Here is a 20,570-nt window from a genome sequence, read left to right as displayed (position 1 = left end):
CCTCTCAGTTGAGAGGGCTGTCCAATGAAGTTGCTTCAGCCCCTCCACCAAAGCTTCTTTCTGCCTGATTGCCTGTTTGAAAACCTGAATGGGCCATTCAAAAGAGTACCTATTTAATTTATGTGACTAGAAAATCTTTGCCACCAGAGCATGTCCAAGCTGCAAATTTCAAGACCACCATCCTTTTGGATATACCTGCCCCCATTCCATCTGAAATGCTGGCATCTGTTTCTTTTTTTTGTGACCAAACTTGATACACAGAAAATCCATCCTTGATTCACATCAACCATCCACCACTTGCACCAATTGCAATAGCCACATGTCTTGCATGCATCTCCTCTCCTGTTGGATGGTCTACTGACTTATTTTGGTTATAGTCTTACCCTTCAAAGGGTTGCAAGACATTTTGGAATTGATGGAATGTATGCTTCATGCCTAATATGTGTGGTTGAGCCTTATCATTGAAGTCATCATCCAGTAGTTACCTATAAGACCAATGAGTGTTGAGCTCACACCAAGGACCTCTAGGTGATGTTTCTGCATGCAGTTTCACCTAATTCAAAGGGCTTGGCTTAGTTGTTTCTGCATCCCGCAGTATCATCTGTTTGCCTGTTTTGTCAGTTGTATTATAGCATCCCTCATGAATGTAGGTGTTTTTGGTTCCAAATACCAGATCACACAATTCTTTTCACTTCATTGAAAATTTACAGCATGCTCAGTTCAAACCCCCACATTCCAAAAGGTCTGCTAGCTCTTGGGAAAGATCAGTAAAACAATTTTCAGCATGCTCAAGTCAAAACCCCACATTCCACCAAGTGTGCTGGGTCCCAAAAAGATCAATCAAGATTTTTATCCAGATTTGTGTTCTCCATTGATGCCTGGTACCAGAAATTCAAGGAGATACAATCTCTTCAATGAGTGGTACCAACCATTCAAGATATTTACAAACTTTCTTGGTGATGTGTACTGGCCACTGTGCTAGATGTATTGCTCCTGTACCACTAAAAGTACAGTGGTGAAGCCTAATGGGTCTGAAAGATTGATTGGTTGAATTAATTGAGGGCTATCAAATTGGACAAGTTATTTTATCTGATTTTTCCTCATATACTTTGGCCTCCATTTCCTTCATTGATGCTTCAATATTTTGATGAAGTTCTCTTGAGTAATTTCTTATTTTTTTAAGCTCCTTTATTTTTATGTCTTCATCTTCTGTTCCTTTTTCAATTTCACTTTCAAGTGCATTTTGAACCCCTTCATGTTCTGCAATCATGTCTGCAATTTTAACGCACTGTTCTTTGTAAAGTGAGTTGAAATCCTGTGGATTTTTCCCAAGGGTTTTCTGGAAGATATGAGATTTAACAATAAATGTATATTCTATAGATCCTTGAATTCCAAAAATATGGTTGGATAACAGCAGCATCTGGTATTTCTATTCAAAGTATTTTGGTATACATGCTTCCTTCTGTGTGAAATGTGAAATCTTCCATGGAAATTTCTCTGATGGATGTGGGACTCTTGTAGGATATTTCTTCAATACAGCAAGGATTCTACGTTGAAATTTCTTCACAGTATGTCCAATAATCCCTGGTGAAAACTTATTTTCAATGAATTGTAACATTTCACAAATGTCATAGACCAGAATCTGTGTGAGATTGCTACTCCCCAATGGTAATTCCATATCTGGGCAGAGTTTCAGCAGAAGAATTATAAGTTTCTTAACATCATTTTCAAATTCTTTCATGTGTCCTGATTCCCTTTGTAGAGCAATCTCCTTGTTGACTGATGATACTGAGGATTGAGTGGCTTTAAGATGATCAATATATTTTTTACCTGATTGCATGTCCACAAACCAGAATTGGAAATCAGGCAATTCATTGCAGCTTTGATGATGTGAAGATTTTTCATACATTTCATAATTGTTCTTAAAATTTTGACTGTAAACCCTGAGATTTATCCGATCTTCATCAAACTTGGTGAAGGCTTTGGAATTTCAATTGATTAGTATCTTGCAGCTTATGCTCAATGAGAACTCTTAACTTTGAGACATTTGTGATAAGAAACTTACCTTGAAGGAACCCAAAATCTGACGCCCAAAGCCAATGTTGAGTCACATCTGTACCAGAATATTTCAATGGGACTTCTGGAAGAATTGTAAGAAGATCTCCAATCTTGTGATAAACTAAATACCATAGAACTTCATCTTCTTGAAATAGTCTTTGGATATCTTCCTCATAAATAAATCCATTCTTGAACAAAATATCAATTGCTTTGAATATGTGAGCCACAGGGATTTCATATCCAGTGTAGTATAGGTCATATTCAATCTATTTTTGGTGAATTCTGTAATAAGAAAATAGGTCCTTGATTTCATCTAAAAATTCAGCACCATGTTTTTTCATTGATGTGTGTTTTGAAACTATTGGAAAGACAGCATCTGGTAGGTCTTTGATAAATCCAGCGTGTGGTTGCTCTTGTTCAAGCAATTCAATTAAATGTGGCATTGTTGAAGCGGTTGGATTAACTTCCAATATGTCATAAAACATCAACTTTTTGAAGACTTTTAAATACTCTTGATAATTGGCCAGAAATTTCTTGATTTTAGGTTCTTTGTGTTCAGTACTAAGAGAATCCTTGAGTTGCTCAAGCACTTCAAACTCCTCTTCAAGCCAAATCAGCCGTTCTAAATATCAAGATAGTTCAGTTGGTATTTTTTGGTCAGTAATGGAAGCACCAAAAGTAGAGAAGAATGACATAGAAACTTACCCTTTTTTCTTTTCATCTTCTTTTCCATCTTTTTGCCTGCCAAAATACAATCCCAATCAATTTCAGATGACAGTCAAGACAATCAAAGGAAATTATACCAACCTGTTCTATCCTCATGGGGGCTCACTCGGCCATGACTTATCCTGTTTTTCCAGTATCCCTTAGCATCTTCTTGGGTGCTGATTTCATTGAAATTGCTGGGAAGAGATCTTGATAGCTCTTGCTCATGCATTTTATCTCCCTTGGGGGGAGCATCTAATGGACTGCTTGGGTGGGAGTAGGCTTGGGATGGGAAAAAAGCCAATATCAGCAAGGAAATAGGCTCATTGAACAATATAAAATTAATCAATAGATATACCTTCAAGAGTATTTGGGTGACCAAGATGAGTGATAATTTCAGTTTCTGAATTTTCTGGAACCTGGAGAGTTCCAAAAGAAGGTGAGATGCAACAAACACTAACAAGCAAAATTTCAAACCACATCTTTTGAATTAGAATGAGTGGAAGGCTTAATAGTTCATATGAGCTGGCAGTTCCAATTTCAGGATGCTCTCTTATTCCTTTGCCATCTCAAAAGAGTTGCTGTGTTTGACCTGTCAGACATGTATGAAGTATAGGTTTGAAACAGCTGGCTGTATGGAATATAGACAAGAAACAACCTTGGCAGCTGATTTATCAGGACTTTCACATTTCTGGTTTGGTAACATTGGAAATGGTTGTATGATACAGCAAGCAGGTTTCATAGTGCTGTGTTATGTATCCAGTATACACAGAGAGTACAGCACAATATTTGCCATTTACAAGAACTGAAGCAAACCAGACCAACCCCAAAACCCAGCTTGGAAAACTTTCTGAAAGCAGCACTATTTTACATGTTGATGCAGACAAGTTTGGCCAAAGTGGGCAACCAAGACTGTTCACCAAACCTAGCCAGGCCCATACTCAACTGTATTGGCAAACAGACAAGTCAATTGAGTTGCAGGGTCTTAAAAAGCCTGTGGAAGTTTCACACTGTTTGTATTCTGCTTGACAGCCTTCCTGTTCCATGTCACCCGTCCTGGGCCTCCCTATTCCCACAGTGTAGCGCAGTATAAGTTTCCTAACATCCAATGGGTTTCCCAATGGTTGCTAGTAGTGCCAAGGCCACACACACAGGCTGTAAAAACCCCACTACCCTGTATCACAGCACGTTTTTGTGCTGGTTATTGCTACTGAATGTGCGCTGAATTGCAGCATGACTTATCATAACACAGTGCAAACCTGCCCAGTGGCTGCTAACACTGCAGCAACAGCAGTGACAAAGAACCATTTCCAAACCAGAACTTTGTTCTTCTTAAGAAAAAAAAGCATAGCAGCCCCGCTTTGATGCCGTATTCAGTGATCCCATTGTAGGCAGTTACACTACAAGAAAAAGTTGTGCAACTGCTGTCAGTTGACATCCAAGATGCTCCAGGAATATGGCCACCAAACTGCATAAAAATGTGTCTTTGCACAGTCCCTGTGCATTGACGCCTTGTTGAAGAACAACAGCTGACAAAGGTTCAGCACTAAACACCATCTGCTGCCTTAAGCTTTGTGCGCATCACCAGGCCGCATTTGCGCAACTTTTTCAAGTATGTAGTGATGTAGTCAAGACCAGGCCGCCATTTCCCCATCCTTTCTGCCCTCTTTCTGTCTGGAGAAGACCAAGTCTATTGACTCCCTGTGGGATGTCTGGCCCCACTCATTTGCAAGCAAAAAAAGACGGCTGAAATTCCGGGAGGGTGGGAGCAACACTGGGTCGCTACGCTACGCTACGCTATTTCAGCGCTACGCGTTAGCGTAGCGGCAAAAAGCGCCCATCTATTTTGCATAGCGTTAGCGCGCTGTTAGCGCCGCTACGCTGCGCTAATTTTCAGCGGCGCTAACAGCGCGCCAATTCTTTGTTAGCGTTAGCGCGCCGCTACAGTCGCTACGCTACGCTGCGCTGCGCTACAGCGCTTTTAGCGGAAAAAAGCCCTTTTTTCCCGCTAAAGGCGCTGTAGCGCAGCGTAGCGCACGCTCTTTTGCGCCCTGCATGTGTAGCGTTAGCGCAATTGCGCGCATCTGCGCTAACGCTACGCTATCAGCTAAAATAGCTGCGCACCGTGTGCGTGTAGCGTTAGCGCATATGCGTGCAATTGCGCTAATGCTACGCTAAAAAATAGCGCATTTGCGCTGCGCTACGCTACGCTAACCGCTATGGTTAGCGTACGTAGCGTAGCGACCCAGTGTTGGTGGGAGGACTGGTTCTTGACAATGACCAGCAGGAGACCTTTCTGGGAACAGAATTTCCCGTGCAATGCACAAACATGGACCAACCAGAGAAACTCAAGATCACCAGGTTGGACCATTGGCTTGCCGCGCAGAGCCTGAGTGCTACATTCCCTGCTTGCCACATTGCACCAGGTGGATCCAACGCTGAAACAAATACACTACATGGAGCGCATATGGTAACCGTTTTTCATTGAAGATGCATACCTACATGTCCAATTTCTTTCACCATCAGGCATCAACCCTCAACCCCGGCAAGAGAATAGGGCAACATGGCCAAACACGCATCATGTATTGATCAACCACGCGATTTGCAACAAACACAAGCCGGAAAGAAAACGAGATGAACGAGTGACGACGAGTGGAGAGGCTAAGAAATAAGTATGTATGTATAGAGGTGTTAGATGTACATGTGCACGTGTGTATAAGAGGAGAAAGGAGTGACGAGAAGAAACAAGAGCAGAGCCACCACCGGGCGAGAAGAAAGAGACAGAAGCGGGTGTGGGAGGGGGGGGGGGGGGTCAGAGGAGCCAGTGGGAGGCGGGGCACGCACGAGAGCGGGTTTAGTGGGCGGAGTCGTCGTCGTCGGTGACGAGTTCGAAGTCGAACGAGTCATCAGGGGCGTCGTCACTGTCGCCGTTGTCGGAGGTGAATTCGTAGGACAAGTGGTCGAAGTCGGACGGCTCGGAGGAGAGGGCAGAGCCGGGCTGGCCGGTGGAGAGGGTGTCGAAGCGGGGCGATGGGAGCGGCTGGCGAGGGTGGTGGGAGTCTGCCGCAGCGCCCGGGTGGTGGTCATGGTCGGGGCCAGAGGGGCCAGGAGAAAGGTTCGAGGGGTCGGAGTGAGGACTGGTGAAGTCGTGTGAGGGACGGTCGGAGGGGTTGGGGAGGAGGAAGCCGACGGAGGTGGACAGGGACTCGGAGTTCGGGTCGTCGATGTTAACCTGGTCCTCGGAGATAGCCTGGAGATTGATCCAGAGCCGGTCTCCGAAGCGGGTCCCGGCGGGGCTCACGAGGCGCCAGACCTGCATGTAGCCGCCGGAGTCCTCAGGCGCCATCGTCTCCACCGACACTTCCACCGTCTCGTCCGATTGCGCACAAGGGACCGCGAAGGACTCGTGTGAGGAATGGTGGAAGCCCCCGTTGAAGACGATCTGCGTCCCGGCCGGCCAGGCCTCCAAGCCCGTGTTCCGGACCATCCAGATCTTCGTGAACCGGGCCCCGGCCGACACGCACGTGCCGTCAGGAAGGTTCAAGTCCGACACAAAGCTCGCCCCATATCGAGCTTTGGGCTCTCCAGAAGAGGTCATAGCCTGGTCCAGCGACGCTTGGGAGGAAGCGGGGAGGCAATCCGCGGAGTAGCTGTCGTCAGGAAATGCACCAGGAAGGCCAAGTTTATTGTGGGCTTTGGGAAGCTCTGGGGCGGAGCGGGAACTGTCGAGTGGGTTGGTAGAGGATGATGCAGCCGAGTCGACAAGAACTTCGCCTGGGGTTTCAACGACCACACTCGGACCATGAGAGGAGTTAGATTCAAGGCCCGGCTCCTCCACATCAGCCTTGAGCGGGAAGCTGCCAATGGTTTCAGCGCTGATCGAAGGAGATCTGGTCGAGGGCGATGGTTGGGTAACAAGCGGCTGGAATTTTGGCGCACGGATTACTTGATCAAATTCGTGACTATCCAAAGAGCTCTGGGGACGAGAGACCGGATCTTCGTGCACCAATACTCGCGCATGGAGTGAAATAGCTTCCGTTTTTTCGGTGGGTGCGGGCCTCAAGTCGCGACTCGAAGCAGCGGTCGGCTTAGGATTAGACAACCCAGCGACGTTCTTCGCGGCCGATGGGATCGCGAAATTAGTCTGGTGACGATGATAAGTCTGATCGGCTTTGGACTGCAAGACTCCAGCACGCCAAGTATGCGAGTCACGGATCTTGAGCATGACGTGCTCGACATTGTGTTTCGGGATCGGGGACGATTCGCAGCGACTGCAGAGGTCGTAATCGGGACAGTTCGAGTGAGAGCACTTGTACCTGATCCCGCGGATCGGCTCGTCGCATCCGTCACAGAACACGTTGGGGTGGTTGGTTAGGTGTTGAGCCGGCAAATGGATAAGTTGGCTGGGGTCATTGATGGGCACGAGTCTGTGGAAGGGATGGACCGCGGGGACGTTCTTTAGACACCCTTCACACTGTTCAGGACGCATATTCAAATCAGTCAATGGCTCCCAATCTAACAGCTGGATTCAAGATACTGACACTATCCCAATCCACACAATCCATGCATTTCCATCGGATTCCAGATATGCGTTGGGTGCACAAGTCACATCTCGCATGGTGAGTCTTGTCAGAAGCAGAGCGGTCGTTGAGCGTGCGGCATGAGACCGCATAGTGGATCTCTTCAGAAGCAGCGCGTGGGCCAAGAGTGCGGGGCCGGGTGCTGAGCGGGTCGCACGAGATGACAGCGCCTGCCGCATCTGCCCTGACTTGAAAGGTGTTGAAGGCATGGTCGGATGGATGGAGAGTGAGGCGATCGTAATCGGCAAAACAGTTCGAGCACTGATAAAAAATGTATGCCAGATAGGTCAGTACATGCTCCGCTGACCTTGACGAACATTGGCCGACTCACTAGATCGAAATCCGGACAGTCGGCATGAGAACATTTGGCTCTGAACCCAGTAATCGTTTCCAAACAGTTGTCGCATTTGATGGACAAACGCGGCGGTGATGCAACCACGCGTGCGCCATTATGGAATTCCATACCAGTTGTATGGAATTCCATACCAGTTTTCCTAGGCGCCGGTGGCTCCTTTCGACCGGCCGAGCAGTCATGACACTGGGTATTTGGGAAATAAATAAATAAATCAGCGAACTCGGAGATAGATGATGTAGACGTCAAGATCTACTTACGAGGTCTGGAGGGCCAGTGGAGGCGGGCGATCTTTTGTCGACGCCTGGGATGACGGACGAACATGATTCACAGATAGCTAATTTATGTGAGGCCGGCGACCATGCTTTCTCAAAGCTTGAGATTGAGAAAGGATCTTTGCTCTTGCGTTGGATCAATAATCTGAAAGGGTGTCCTGGATGAACATCGTCCTTTTTACCATAGCATTTAACACACTAAAAGAAAGAAGGATCATCAGAAAAAGAAGTGACGATAGAGAAGATTGTATAGTAGAGATGCATGAGCTCACGAGATCGAAGTCGGGACAGGTTTTATGGTCGCACTTGGCTCGGAAGCCAGAGATGGATGTATTGCAGCTATCACACATGAATTGCAGCTGGGAATCATCGAGCACTCTCAGTTGAGAGCCATGCACCTGAGGGGCAGGAGAGATCTTGGCCTGGGAGGATGGCTCGGCGACGGTCGATTTCTTGTTTGCTTGGTGTGTGGATGGGCCGGTAGAGGGTTTCACTCGGCAGTCGGCCTCAATCTTCTCAAGCTCCACGAAGACACCAGCTTGTTGAACATTCGCGTCCCAAGCGCCGGACAGATAATCACGAGGCAACACGCGATCAGCCAGGTCGACGGGAGAAGTTTTGGGAGTAATGAGGCGAGTGGCAATGTCGAGTTGATAGAACCTGGCCTGGCTATCCAACACGCTAAGGCCGTGGAGCTTTGCGTTCTTGCAAGCAGGCGCGATGAGGTTGAAAGACTCTCGGACCATTTGGTCGCATTTATAGCGGCATGCGGCGGTGCCGAGGTCAGGAGAGTGTTGGACTATCAACACCGGCCCATTCTCGGCGTCGGAAACCAACAGACAGAGGGTGGCAAAGCTTGCGCCATGGATCGATTCGCGCTTGTGCCATAACGGAGTGAGGCGATAACGTCCCGAGGGAAACGTGCCGCGGATAGTTCGGTTCAAAGCTCCCAAGGATGACAAATGGTCGTATGTGGTGGACTGGGGCTCGGGGCGATTTCCGATCGACGACTCGGTCTTCACATGGCGGCTAACCATGGAGCGGATCTCCGAGATCAACGAAAAGAAGGTCTCCTCGCCAGCCGGCGTGCCCAGCTCCGACGTCCATAGGTTCATGAGGTGATGGGCAGGCAGCACATGATCCACCGAATCGTTGCTTTCGCGTCGGGGAAGAATCCGTCCAGACTGGCACTCGACCATATAGAACGACATTTTGGCACCGCAAACGTTGACGGCGTGGAATGTAGGTATGGTCACATGAGGGGCATGGTCCGATAAGTAGCTCCTCATTTGGTCGTCCGCTTGTTGCCTCTTGTAAGCGGATAGGACGGCGTCGACGGGATGGGTTTGGGCCATGAAGACAAGCTCGGCTCGGCCGTCCGCTGGGAGGAAGTAGACCTGCAGCGTCAACAAGCCGGCCTGAGTTGTTTGAGGTGAGACGACGAAGCGAGAATCGTCCCGGAAGACCTCGAACAAGATTCCGTACCAGTTGCTGGACTGATCGAAGGTCGAGTGCAGATCGACGGCAGTCGGGTGGTTGAGCTGTTCAACCAATGCCTTCGGGAGGGCATTAGCCTTGCACCCTGGCTCTGGCTGGGCAGCCAGAGGTTGAGAGGGGGGGTCAGCTTGGCCTTTGGAGGCTTCAGTGGAGGGCTGGATGTCAGCGGAATCGGATGGGGCGGTCTGGGAGGTGGGAGCAGAGAAATCGATCGAGGGATCCTTGGCGTGGCTTGATGGCCCAGCTGATGAAGATCCGGGAGCGGCCTTGACCATATCCGCATACGTGGTATTCGACGGGAGGGGCGGAGGATCGATTGAAGACTCCTTGGCGTGGTCTGATGGTCCAGCTGATGACGATCCCTGAGGCAACTTGCACGCAGCCTCCAAGGACATACCCGGTGGGATGAGTGAAGCATTTCTGAACAACTCCATATACTGATCAAGGTCAGGATCGAGTGGAGTAGCACTCTTAGGATCGGTAACTTTGAGGACCTCTGCGACCCGTTCTCTGATCGCTTGAGCTTCCGCCTTGGTGAATCTGGAGCTTGTGGAGTTTGCGGGAGGGGGATCGTCGGGGGAGCAAGCTCTGCTGGCAACAAAGACGTCGATGATCATGCGTTGGAGACGGTCGCGGGGGATGGCGCCGGGTTTGAGTCTGATGGCGTCGACGATGATGGCAAACTTGCGGAAGGAGTCGAAGGGGAACAAGCTGATGGGATTGGATTCGCGCAGGGCAATCGAAAGGACGTAGTTGGCTCCGGTGCCCGGATAGATCTCTTGGGCTCGCTGCATCAGGCTCTGGATGGGATGCAGGAATAAAGGGGCGGGGGGATCAGGCCAGCCAGCCGATGATGGGAGCGAACCAGCTACTGACCTCGAAGTTCGCCTTGGTTGGAGAGCACATATAGAGGAACTTGCCATGGATCTTAGGTTTCTTGTTCTTCGAATTCGTCTTGTTGATCCTGAAGACGAATGTGTTGGGCTGTGGTTTTTCGGAGCTGGTTTTGGGGTTGGTCGACATGGCGGAGATCGCTTTTTCTTCGGATACTGAGTGAGTTGGAAGAGGAGAGATACTTTGATATAAATTTTTTGGGGGTTTCGTTTTTATTGGAAAGTAGTGGGAGTGGCGGGAGGGGTAATTGTGTTGTATATAAAGTACAGCAGGAGGGATAGCAGGGTAGGTAGTGTTACAGGCTTAAATCGGTGGTTGTGGGGGGGAAGTGGTTTTTGTGGTTGATGGTGTTTCTTGGGGTGGTCGGGAGATCAAGGGCAAGTCCGTCCGCCTTTTGAAGGATGGCTGATAGGCGGACAAGTCACAGCCCACCTGTGAACATCTACAAAACCAACAGGAACTTCTCGACGGGAAAACCTCACACAAACACCAGAGCTCACATCATCCCTCCTGGGACAAACACATGTGCAAGCATGTGCTCCAAAGATACTCTTTTCCAAAGCAAAACATCAACCCAAGAGGGCTCAATATAACTGACCAGCACCCAAGACTCAAGTCTTGAGCCCAACACATACTCCAGAGCCCTCCCCTACAGCTCCCACTTGCAGCACAGAGGACAGCAAAGCTTGATAGCTGGAACCTGATGTGGTTCAGAGTCACAATTCTTATTCTCACGACAGACACGCACCGGTCTAGTGAGCCAGCAACTGGGCTTACAACACAACCCACGGCCCAGGCCCCCGGCCAGTCTGCTGTTTTGTTCCTGGCATCACCAGTGCTGTGTAGTTCCGATGGACGGGAGGAAAGACATAGGAGAGATTTCAAGTGGATGGGCCCAACAATCCCGTGGCGGGAAAGCTTTGGGGCGCTTGCGATAAGAGAGGTGAGAAAGCCCTCCGATCCCCATCCCACAGTGATGTGCAAAAGGCCATCCAAACACATGGGTGGTTACTCCCGATCACAGCCCGCGGAGCAAGCGCACGACACCGGCCCCGCCGACACAAGCACAGGAAGACAGGCACACATAGATTACCGCGCGCGAAAAAAAAAAAAAAGAAAAAACGGACACAAAGCAGAAGACAAGACCAAGACAAAAAGGGCAGGATGTATACACGACGTGGATGTGTGCCCGATCCGCGCCCGGATCTCTCTCTCTGGTTACGTATATATATAGGTGTGGTTTTGGGGAGAAGAGGCGGTGTGGGGGCGGAGGGGAGAGGGACAGACGGGGGCAGACAAGCGCCCGGAGACGGGGGTTTATCTGTAGATGAAGAGCCGATATGATTCGCGCACGAGGCCCACGGAAGCGGGGGCCGAGCCGTTCGCGGGGCCGCCCGGGATGCCGACGGCGGAGGGGGCGGCTGAGGAGGGCGGGAGGGCGAGGACGGCGGGGTCGAGTTTGTGGGCGTCGGGGTTTCCGGTGACGGCGAGCTCGACGAGGTTAAGCCCGTCGACGAGCTTGACCTCTGTGAGCAGCACGCCGGCGTCCTTCTCCGGCTGGCCCGCGCCGTTCGCCGACGAGCCTCCTGCACCACCAGCCTGGAGCAGCCCGGGCCCAGCCGGCATCCCCCGCACACGCACGTGGTCCACCTTCACCTTCACCAGACCTACCGACGAGCGCAGCTGGCGCGTCAGCGGCCATGCCCGGTTCAGCTCGCTCTCCACCACCACACTCTCCGTCCCCCGCGGCACCCGGAAGGCGTGCTGGAACACCCGCCGGTTCTTGATCTTCAACGTCTCCATCGTCTTCGGCCGGCTGGTGATCCTGAACCGGCTGATCACTGTCCCCACAAAGAAGTCTCAGTGGGGAGGAACGGGTGGCACAGAGGAGAGGGAGGGGGACTCAACTGGGCGGATGGCCGTCGAGGGCTTTCAGCGGGATCACGGGCATCGAGCGCGGCTTGGGCCCCGGTTTGCCGGCGCCCGCGTCGGCCGGTCTGGCCCCGTTGGAGATCGAGATGAGGGCGGGAGAGATGTCGGCGGCGAGCCGGGAGGGCGGCCGGGAGGGCGGCCGGGAGGGCGGCGCGTGGAGGCCGGCGTGGGCCGGGTGAAGCGGGGCGGGTTTCCTCGACTGGCCCAGCGGCGAGGGCGCCCGTCGCGGCAACGGCGACACCGCGCGTGACGAGCGCGTCACCGGCGGAGAGCCGAGCGCCGACGGCGGACGCGACGGCGAGCGCGACGAGCGCCGCAGTCCCGCAATCGCTATCGGCGCCGCAAGGGTCGCCGAGGGCCCGACCAGCCTCGCTGGCATCTCCTTCCCCGGAGACTTGCGCTTGCCTATATTCACAGGTCATCAATCATCCATCCCTCACTGATCATCCAGGCCGATCGACTTACCATTTAACGAGCCGGAGGGACTCGGCGGGGCGTCTTTCTTGGCATTCGGGTCCGGCAGATGGGGCAGGACGATCGGGGCGAGCTCTTGCGGCGGGTGATGGATCAATTCGACAAACTTAGTCTGTGGCACAACCATAAATGGGGTCAGACTGACTATGTCAACAAACGATTTAATACCAAAATACAACTTACTTCCAGAACTTTCGAGTCGTTCCATACCATCGACCCGTCTTCGTTAAAATGCTGCGCATTCTTGAACATCCTGAACACGTCGTCTCTGAAGGACTGGAAATCTTTGTAGCCCGTTCTATTGTTTCGCATCTGTTGTGTAGGAATACATGATTAGTCAATCCATCCCGGGTAGACATAAGAACCTGAGCACAGAAGACTCGCATTGATGTTGTCCATTGCGATCGGCTGAGGGATGATCTGGTAGTACGTTTTCCAGCGAGCCTTATCGGGGAGGGTCCGGAACTCTTCGACCAACTGTCTCCCAGCACGGTCGGTGAGCCCTTCGAGGTTTTCGAGCACGGTCTTGATCCACAGGCGCAGCTTGTTGAGGTTGACTTTAGGCTTGGAGGGGGAGGGCGAGCGGGGAGGTTGGTGAGAAGGGGTCGGGGTGGTGGGTCTGTTGATCGCTCGGGGGCTCGTCCGGACTTGCGAGGCGCGTGTGTTCGGGGTGGTTGGTTCGGGCAGCAGGGACTGGCCGATGGTCGGTGTCTGGGCTCGTCGAGAGGGGCTCTGGAGCTGGGACTGAGCCTGGAGTCGCGCGGGGGATCTAGGCTTGGGAATGATGGGGATCTGGGCTAGCAGTGGTGGTTCGGTTTGGGACGAGGTGGGCTGGGCTTGGGCTTGCGACTCGACGCGTGTCAGGGATGGGGCCTGGGTGCGTGGGTGAGCTTGCTGGGCTTCGGCTTGCTGACGTAGCTCGATTTGACGCGTCTGGGCCTGTTGCCGGAGCTGGGCTTCTTCCTGCTGGCGAGACTCTTCCCGGGCTCTCAGTTCTCTCTGTTGGGCGTCTTGCTGGGCCCTGCTACGAGCCTCGGTCTCCGCCCTGACCTCGGATTGGATCCGTTCTATTTCCTGTGGAGAGATCGATGGAAGTTGTCCGGTCGCTGGGAGCTGGGGCCGAGTTGGGACGGGATGCTGTGTCTGAGGGCATATCTGGACACGTGTTTCTCCTGGTGCGGGGGGTGCTGCTGGGTGGATGCCATTTTGGTATACCCCGTCAACAGGAGTCGGGGGGATGACGACAGTGTCTGGTGCGAGCGGTTGGGTGCCGTTTGTGTGGGTGGCAGAGGGTGGAATTTGCTGAGTGGGTTGGGATGGACGAAGCTTGATCCTGAGTTTTTTCTGTTTGGGCTCGGCCGTCTCGGGCTGATTTTGGTGGTTGGCACCCTTGGCGGCCGGGAAGGGGTCCTTGCGAACGATTTTCTGGGGGGCGGAGGAGCAAAGCACTCAGTGGAAGAAAGGGGTGTGCACGTGAGCTGAAGGGCACGGACCAGAAGAGCTTGAGCATCCTTGTAGATTCCGCTCTGCTCGACGTTGTATTTTTTGGCGTTGGAGAAGACTAGTTTGAGATCGGCGAGCAGCTTGTCCAGGGAGAGGTATGGATCGCGTTCGGAGTCGAGTTTGGATTTGATTAGGTTGAGGGCGATGGGGTGTTTGATGAACTGATAGTAGTCCGGATAGTCGGCCGCCGAGGGCAGGTCCATGAAGGCGATCGAGCGCAGGCGGCCGCTGCAGGAAGAGGGAGGAAGCACAGAGTGAGCGTGGTGGCAGATGGGGTTGATGGCTGGGATCTGGCATACTCAGGATCGGTTGAGTTGACGATCCGATACCACAGCTGGAGTCCATGGGATCTGATTTGGTTGATCTGGTCGGGGGTGGGGGCAGCGATGGATGAGATGGGGTTGGGCGAGGATGAGGCTGAGGCTGAGGGCGGTAGTTGCTGCTGCTGAGGGGGCGGTGGTCTGAGGCGGAGGGTGAGCTGGAGGGGTGGAGATGGTCAGTGGCTGGTTGGGCTTGGGCTTGGGGGTGAGTGTGAGAGTGTACCTTCTTTGATGAGCCTGGCAGTGTTTGCGGGGTGGGTTCGGCTGGCTGCTGGGGCTGTTTGCGTTTGAGGGGGTTGCTGCTGTTCTGGTTGGTGGTGGAGGTGTTGTTTGCGGAGGAGATGATTCTGATTCGGGTTGGGTGGGAGATGGTGTCGGTCATCCTCCAGACTTGTGTTATGTTTTTGTTGCTATTATTTTTTATTTATTTATTTATTTTATTGTGTGTTGTGTCTTATGTGTTGTGTTGTGTGTGTGTGTGTGTTCGGGGTGTGTAAGGGTGGTCGTTGGTTTTGTTATGCGGAGGGGGAGCGAAGGCAAGAAGAGGCGGAGGGCTCGCCCTGGCTCGGACGGGCATCAAGCTCGGTCAACTGGCGACCCTGGGAGAAAAAAACACACACACTCAGCCGGCCCGCCCCGTCCGAACGACGTCCCCGCCTGCCCAGCCCACTCAGCTCCGATATCTGCACTGTGCATGCAACACAAAAACTTTCACCAGCAGAAACAAATCAAGCTGCTCAAGCACAACGGGAATGCCCTGCCACATTAATCCATCCCTCAGATTATTCATAAACTACTATTAACACCAGTAACAGGGCTGCACAACAACATATCATGCCAGATAAAAAAAAAAGAAGAAAGGAATGGGGTTTGAACAAGTCCTGGAGGAAACCCCGTTCAATAACGGAAAGAACAAATTGATCAAAAAGTGAATCAATAGCTTATCTTACCTTGCAAAGAGGACCTGCTCCTCAGGCTCTCTATCTTCTTGAAATGTGAATGAATCCCAGCAGAGGATCAATCATCTGATTCTCATCTGCCAAAGCTATCATAAGCCAATCTGAATTATTGGATCCAAAAAACAAAATAAAATTTCTTGGAACCACTCTATCTATCCTGGGCCTCAATAAAAAAAAATTGAAGAAACACTGGGTAGCATTGATGGTGAAGAACTTGGATGGAGTTTGGTGTAGAGTCAAACTGGCCATCTTTTCCTCACCTAAATTTCAGAACTCATGTCCTCCTGCTTGCAAAAGAAAGCAATTCATGGGTTTGTTTAAGCAGTGGAGGACTTTGAGTTGCCTTTGAATAAATCTGGAATTTTGGATTTCTCAGGGAAACCGGAAATCTGGAACTCTGGATCACTTCAGGGATCTTTGGGCACCTAGATTTCCCTGCAAAATCTGAAATCTGTTGGCTCAGATCTGACTTTCCAGATCAACAGGAAGTCCTCCAGTGATCCTCACAATGAGAGATAGCTGTGTACATGCAAACATTGAGAAGACTGATACTGTTATAACTGAATTGGAGGTAATGTATATATATGCTCTGTGAGTCTGTTTGAAAGCCTTATAATAGGGAGGTTCACTACAGAATTTTTTTAAAAAAAACTTGGGAGCCCATTTTAAGGCCTTTATTATCAGTCCACAAAAAATTGGGGTCTAAGAATGTATGCAAGCCACCTTAATCCTCTTTCAGCTTCAAGATCCAATGGTCTCAAAGGATTATATACCATGCACACCATTCTTTTCATACATATTTACAACCCGCCAACTCACTACAATCATTTGCAAGTGTGCCCCAAGAAAAATATTACATTTGGGTTGGGGAAAAAATGGAATAACTGAGCATGCTCAGCACCACCCCAAATATTGCCAGTCTGAATAGAAATCCATTGTGATCAGGTTGTGAAAAGTTTGTTCTTTGCTCCACATTTGCTCCACATGCTCAGTACAGCTGAGGTTTTACTTTCACAAAATTGATTATAGATCTTCTCCACCCAAAGGTCCAATTTTCTTTTGGGGGATAATTGCAAGCAAGAATCTCCAGTCCAGTGGCTCCACCTTGAAGCCCCGGGGTGTCGAACCCGGGTGGGGGGCATCCGGTCACCTCTGTGCACCCCAAACCACAGGACGGAGAGAGGTGGAGACGGTGTCTAGAGGTGGTTTCTTTTTCACGTTTTCCATAGCGGTATGTATCATATTGGACGCACGCTGAGGAACAATTTTGGGATTGAGCTCAAATCGAAAAGATAAAGTTGAGAAAAAGGATTGACCATCAATGGCTTGGTAGTGGTACCTCTTGGTACCATCTCTTGAAGTCTTGAGGCACAAACGCTGCTTGATATTGTTCGATTGGCCGAGGTCTTGTGTGAAGGTGAAGTCGGTTCAATGGGCGAAATTCCTTGGCTTCCAGCATCACACACACCTCTCAGCCCTAATAGATTGATCCATCAGCCATAGACATAGGCATACCAGACCACCATACCATGTGCCCTGTGAGCAGCAATATCTTGAAGGGTTTAACTCGGGGCTCTGGGGTACCCCAGGGCATTTCAGGGTCTGGGGATCCAGAAGACCCCCATGTCCCTTCCGGAACACCGTGTCACAGCCGCAGCCTTAAATGGAAGACCTTCTGAAACACTACCCGTGGATTCTTGAGCTTCAAGGACAGTAAGAAAACGGTACAAGTGGCCGGAATTAATGAAGACCTTCTTCCCCTTGCAAACATCTGACAACGCAGGCAAATAATGCCCGGAAATCTGTATCGGTCCAGACAATATTGGCCATGGTCTAACTGAAACATTCGAGGGGTTAACCGACGACAGAAGCGTAAAAGGGGATGGAGGCGTGGTGATGCCTGAAGCTTCGGTTGATAAGCCTCGTTCCTTTGCAGCAACTGCCCGAAGCCCCATCGTCTTTCGCCACATTTTCACCATCCATTGCCGATGCATTTTTCCTAAACTTCGACCTATATCGACTGCTCCTCAGTACAGCCGAAGAAAAAACAAATGACACGGGCTCACTGTTTGGGCTACCTCTGGTGCCTTTTGTACCTTACAGTAGTTCCCTCGAAAGCTTACAATTTGAACCGCAAGCACCTTGTTCGAAGAGACGCAGCAATCTCGAACTCCCCCTCGGGAAACTACGCACCAGTCGTAGACCGCTGTCCGACTGACTTTTTCACCAGGCGACCGGACCAAGCTGAGGTGTGCACCCTTACATCACTCAGATTTAGCATGCGTCACAAGAGGAGATCTTAAAAATTTCCTGCGAGGAAAATTTCAGGCACCACTTGGAAAGGCCGAGTCGGACTATGTCAACACGAGAGCAGCACAATCGATACCCCTATGGGAGGAATACCTAGGCCGAGTGGGATTAAAAGACTTCGACGTCAAATCGTTTCTTTCCAAAGCGCAAAGCAGCGGCGGTCGGGCCGGAGAGACACTCCCTAACTTGGCGTTTTCCTTGAGTGGCGGTGGTGCGCGTGCTTTGTGTGTTGCGGCATCGATCCTCGAAGCCTTTGACATAAGGAATGATAAGGCAAAAGAGGACAAAGTGGGCGGCATTCTTCAACTAGCAAATTACGTAGCAGGCGTATCTGGGTGAGAGCCAAATTACGGAACACTCCGAGCCTTCTCAATTTGAATATCGAATTTCACCAGTTCTCGTTTTAATCACTAACTTTTTTATCGTCTGTAGATCTAGTTGGTTGCTTGGCTCTTGGGTAAGATATGCCCTGGACTAGTTTTATGACCCATGTAGCTTATACGATGTTTATGCTGGCCTTCGTACGAAAGGCTACCTCGAACTTTCCCCGTGTTTCCACCCTCAACTGGAGGCTAGATGAAGAAAATGATTTGTGGGACTGGAACGTTGCCAAGCACTTTCTCAAAGTCTACAAAATAGTGAAAAAGAAGACACAAGCTGGGTTTCCCACTAGTGTTGTAGAGTAAGTATCCTTTCATACCTAACAACTGCCAAGATTATAGGCCAACACTCATGAACGATAACCCCCACACATCTTTCTTCGACTCTCAGCGCTTGGGCTATACTTTTGAATCGACATTTCATGTGAGCACATCCCAAGCATCAAAAACATCCCTGTCCTTCAGTGCTCACAAAAGTGCTCGCATATCTTTGGTTGATTCAAGAAACGATCCGAGTAATAAGGACCCCAAGACAGGCCAAGCGGTTCTCTGGTCTTCGATCAGGCAAACGTCGGGATACAAGGAGCGGAGCGCCCCTTTTGTTATGGCGATCGCCACAAGCCGGCCAGAGAAGAAAACAGCGTTCACCCCAGAGACCCCTATATGTGAGTCCACAATTGGAATCTTAACGTTTGGACCCGCACATTGATGGAACCATCTGGTGACAGACGAATTCACACCTGAAGAATTCGGTGTCTGGCATCCTTATCTTAACGTTTCGATACCAATCGACTACCTCGGTTCTCCCCCCGAGGCCTACAAAAGCCCATCGACTTCAAGCTGTGTGAAAGGCTTCGATAATGCGGGGTAGCCATCCCTCCACTTTCTTCTTTGATTCACAGTGTATCCAACTGATTTCTACCGACATCTGATTCAGATTCGTCATGGGCTTGTCTAGTAATATCTACTCTGCTGCGGATGATCCCAACATAAACTATCTTCCTTCATTCATAAGAGTGCTGGACAAAGTCGTGGATGACGATTCTTGGGAAGGAAAGGTTCATAAGCTTTACATTTTTAGCAAGTTTCCAACCCTTTCTGGCCAATAATAACACTACTCGTCCGATACAGGTACCAAATACCTTCCAAGGCTTAGGGAAAGACGGAAAATTTCAAGACGCTAATCGGGACATGCTGCTCATCGCCGACTGTGGATTGATAATGGAAAACGTCCCGCTTTTTCCATTTCTTCAACCATCTCGTAAAGTTGATGTTATCTTCGCAGTGGACTCAGTCAGTTATCTTCGCACTATACTTACCCTCTAAGTAGCAGTCGGGAAACCTAATGAATTGGGCTTAATTTTTCTTTCATTTTCACCAGAGTGCCGATGGTCTCCAGCCATCCGACCCATCTCAATACGGATGTCAGTTTTCCAACTCACCTCGAAATTTAAAAATTTCGGATTGAGTTTATGAAGCTGACATTACTTCGTCCACGCAGACCCGAATGGCACTGCGCTTTTCACCATTTACTCGAAAACATTACAGCCAGATTTCAAGGGATATCCAATGCCAAAGTCAGTCAGATTTAATGGTGCTTTGAGAAAAAAACTGGTCACTCACATACAGCACTCTGTTTTGGAAGGATTCCCAATCCTTATGACGGAAGCTTCTCCAAAGCGGGATACCATGAACGACCAACATTCTTTGGTTGTGATGCGGGAACGAAGACTCCGCTGATAATTTATCTGCCAAACTACTACATGGTGGGAAAGACGAATGTTCCAACTAAGGAAACAACATACTCGGTGAGGAAGACTCTTCACCTTTCATCTTTTCCCCGAAGTATCCGATACCAACGCAAAACATTGGCTTTGCAGAAAGAACGATTGGAAGAATTTTTCGAAAACGGACTAGCAATAGCATCGCAGAATGCGCCAGGCAAGGGGGATAAAGAGTGGCCCGCTTGTCTGGCATGTGCCCTGATTGACCACCAACTCCAACGAAATTCACAAGCACGAACAAAACAATGTCAAAAATGTTTTGATACTTATTGCGCTCGGGTTTAACTGGTGTCAAGCTCTTGTACGATCCCCGCTGGAAAAACAGGATTTGGTCAAAACACACACTCGTTATGTCGAAAGAAAAACACACTCTCCTTCCAAGCAACACAACAATTAGTTCTGTTCAGATACAACATGATACTAGAAATCCGTAGGACTTTCATCTCTACTTGTGATCTCAAAGGACTTCTTCCACTTGTTATATAAACAAAGGTTCCCACGTCGTAATGTACCAGATTTTTTCAACTCATTGATCAAGAGGGCCATA

General features: G+C 50.1%; 3 protein-coding genes across 3 annotated transcripts; 1 reads left to right on the top strand and 2 right to left on the bottom strand.

The window, feature by feature from the left end:
- Positions 1-5,617: 5,617 nt before the first annotated feature.
- Positions 5,618-10,490, bottom strand: PtA15_8A346 (uncharacterized protein; the record flags this gene model as incomplete). Its single annotated transcript, XM_053171766.1, has 6 exons — positions 5,618-7,237; positions 7,305-7,604; positions 7,675-7,881; positions 7,956-8,168; positions 8,243-10,267; positions 10,344-10,490. 6 exons carry the CDS (start codon positions 10,488-10,490, stop codon positions 5,618-5,620), a joined length of 4,512 nt encoding a protein of 1,503 aa, XP_053022997.1.
- Positions 10,491-11,678: 1,188 nt separating this feature from the next.
- On the bottom strand, positions 11,679-14,972 carry PtA15_8A345 (uncharacterized protein; the record flags this gene model as incomplete). Its single annotated transcript, XM_053171765.1, has 8 exons — positions 11,679-12,202; positions 12,270-12,698; positions 12,759-12,879; positions 12,951-13,079; positions 13,152-14,192; positions 14,261-14,498; positions 14,570-14,748; positions 14,814-14,972. The coding sequence occupies 8 exons, from the start codon at positions 14,970-14,972 to the stop codon at positions 11,679-11,681; spliced, it is 2,820 nt and encodes a 939-aa protein (XP_053022996.1).
- A 2,628-nt stretch (positions 14,973-17,600) lies between these two features.
- Positions 17,601-20,308, top strand: PtA15_8A344 (uncharacterized protein; the record flags this gene model as incomplete). Its single annotated transcript, XM_053171764.1, has 13 exons — positions 17,601-17,798; positions 17,878-18,194; positions 18,292-18,316; positions 18,390-18,541; positions 18,631-18,663; positions 18,744-18,904; positions 18,968-19,106; positions 19,177-19,297; positions 19,371-19,532; positions 19,621-19,663; positions 19,741-19,816; positions 19,885-20,047; positions 20,120-20,308. 13 exons carry the CDS (start codon positions 17,601-17,603, stop codon positions 20,306-20,308), a joined length of 1,779 nt encoding a protein of 592 aa, XP_053022995.1.
- Between the last annotated feature and the right edge of the window lie 262 nt (positions 20,309-20,570).

This window comes from Puccinia triticina, chromosome 8A (assembly GCF_026914185.1).
Source record: "Puccinia triticina chromosome 8A, complete sequence".
In the NCBI taxonomy this organism is placed as follows: domain Eukaryota; kingdom Fungi; phylum Basidiomycota; class Pucciniomycetes; order Pucciniales; family Pucciniaceae; genus Puccinia; species Puccinia triticina.
This window is presented reverse-complemented; position numbering and strand designations above follow the sequence as displayed.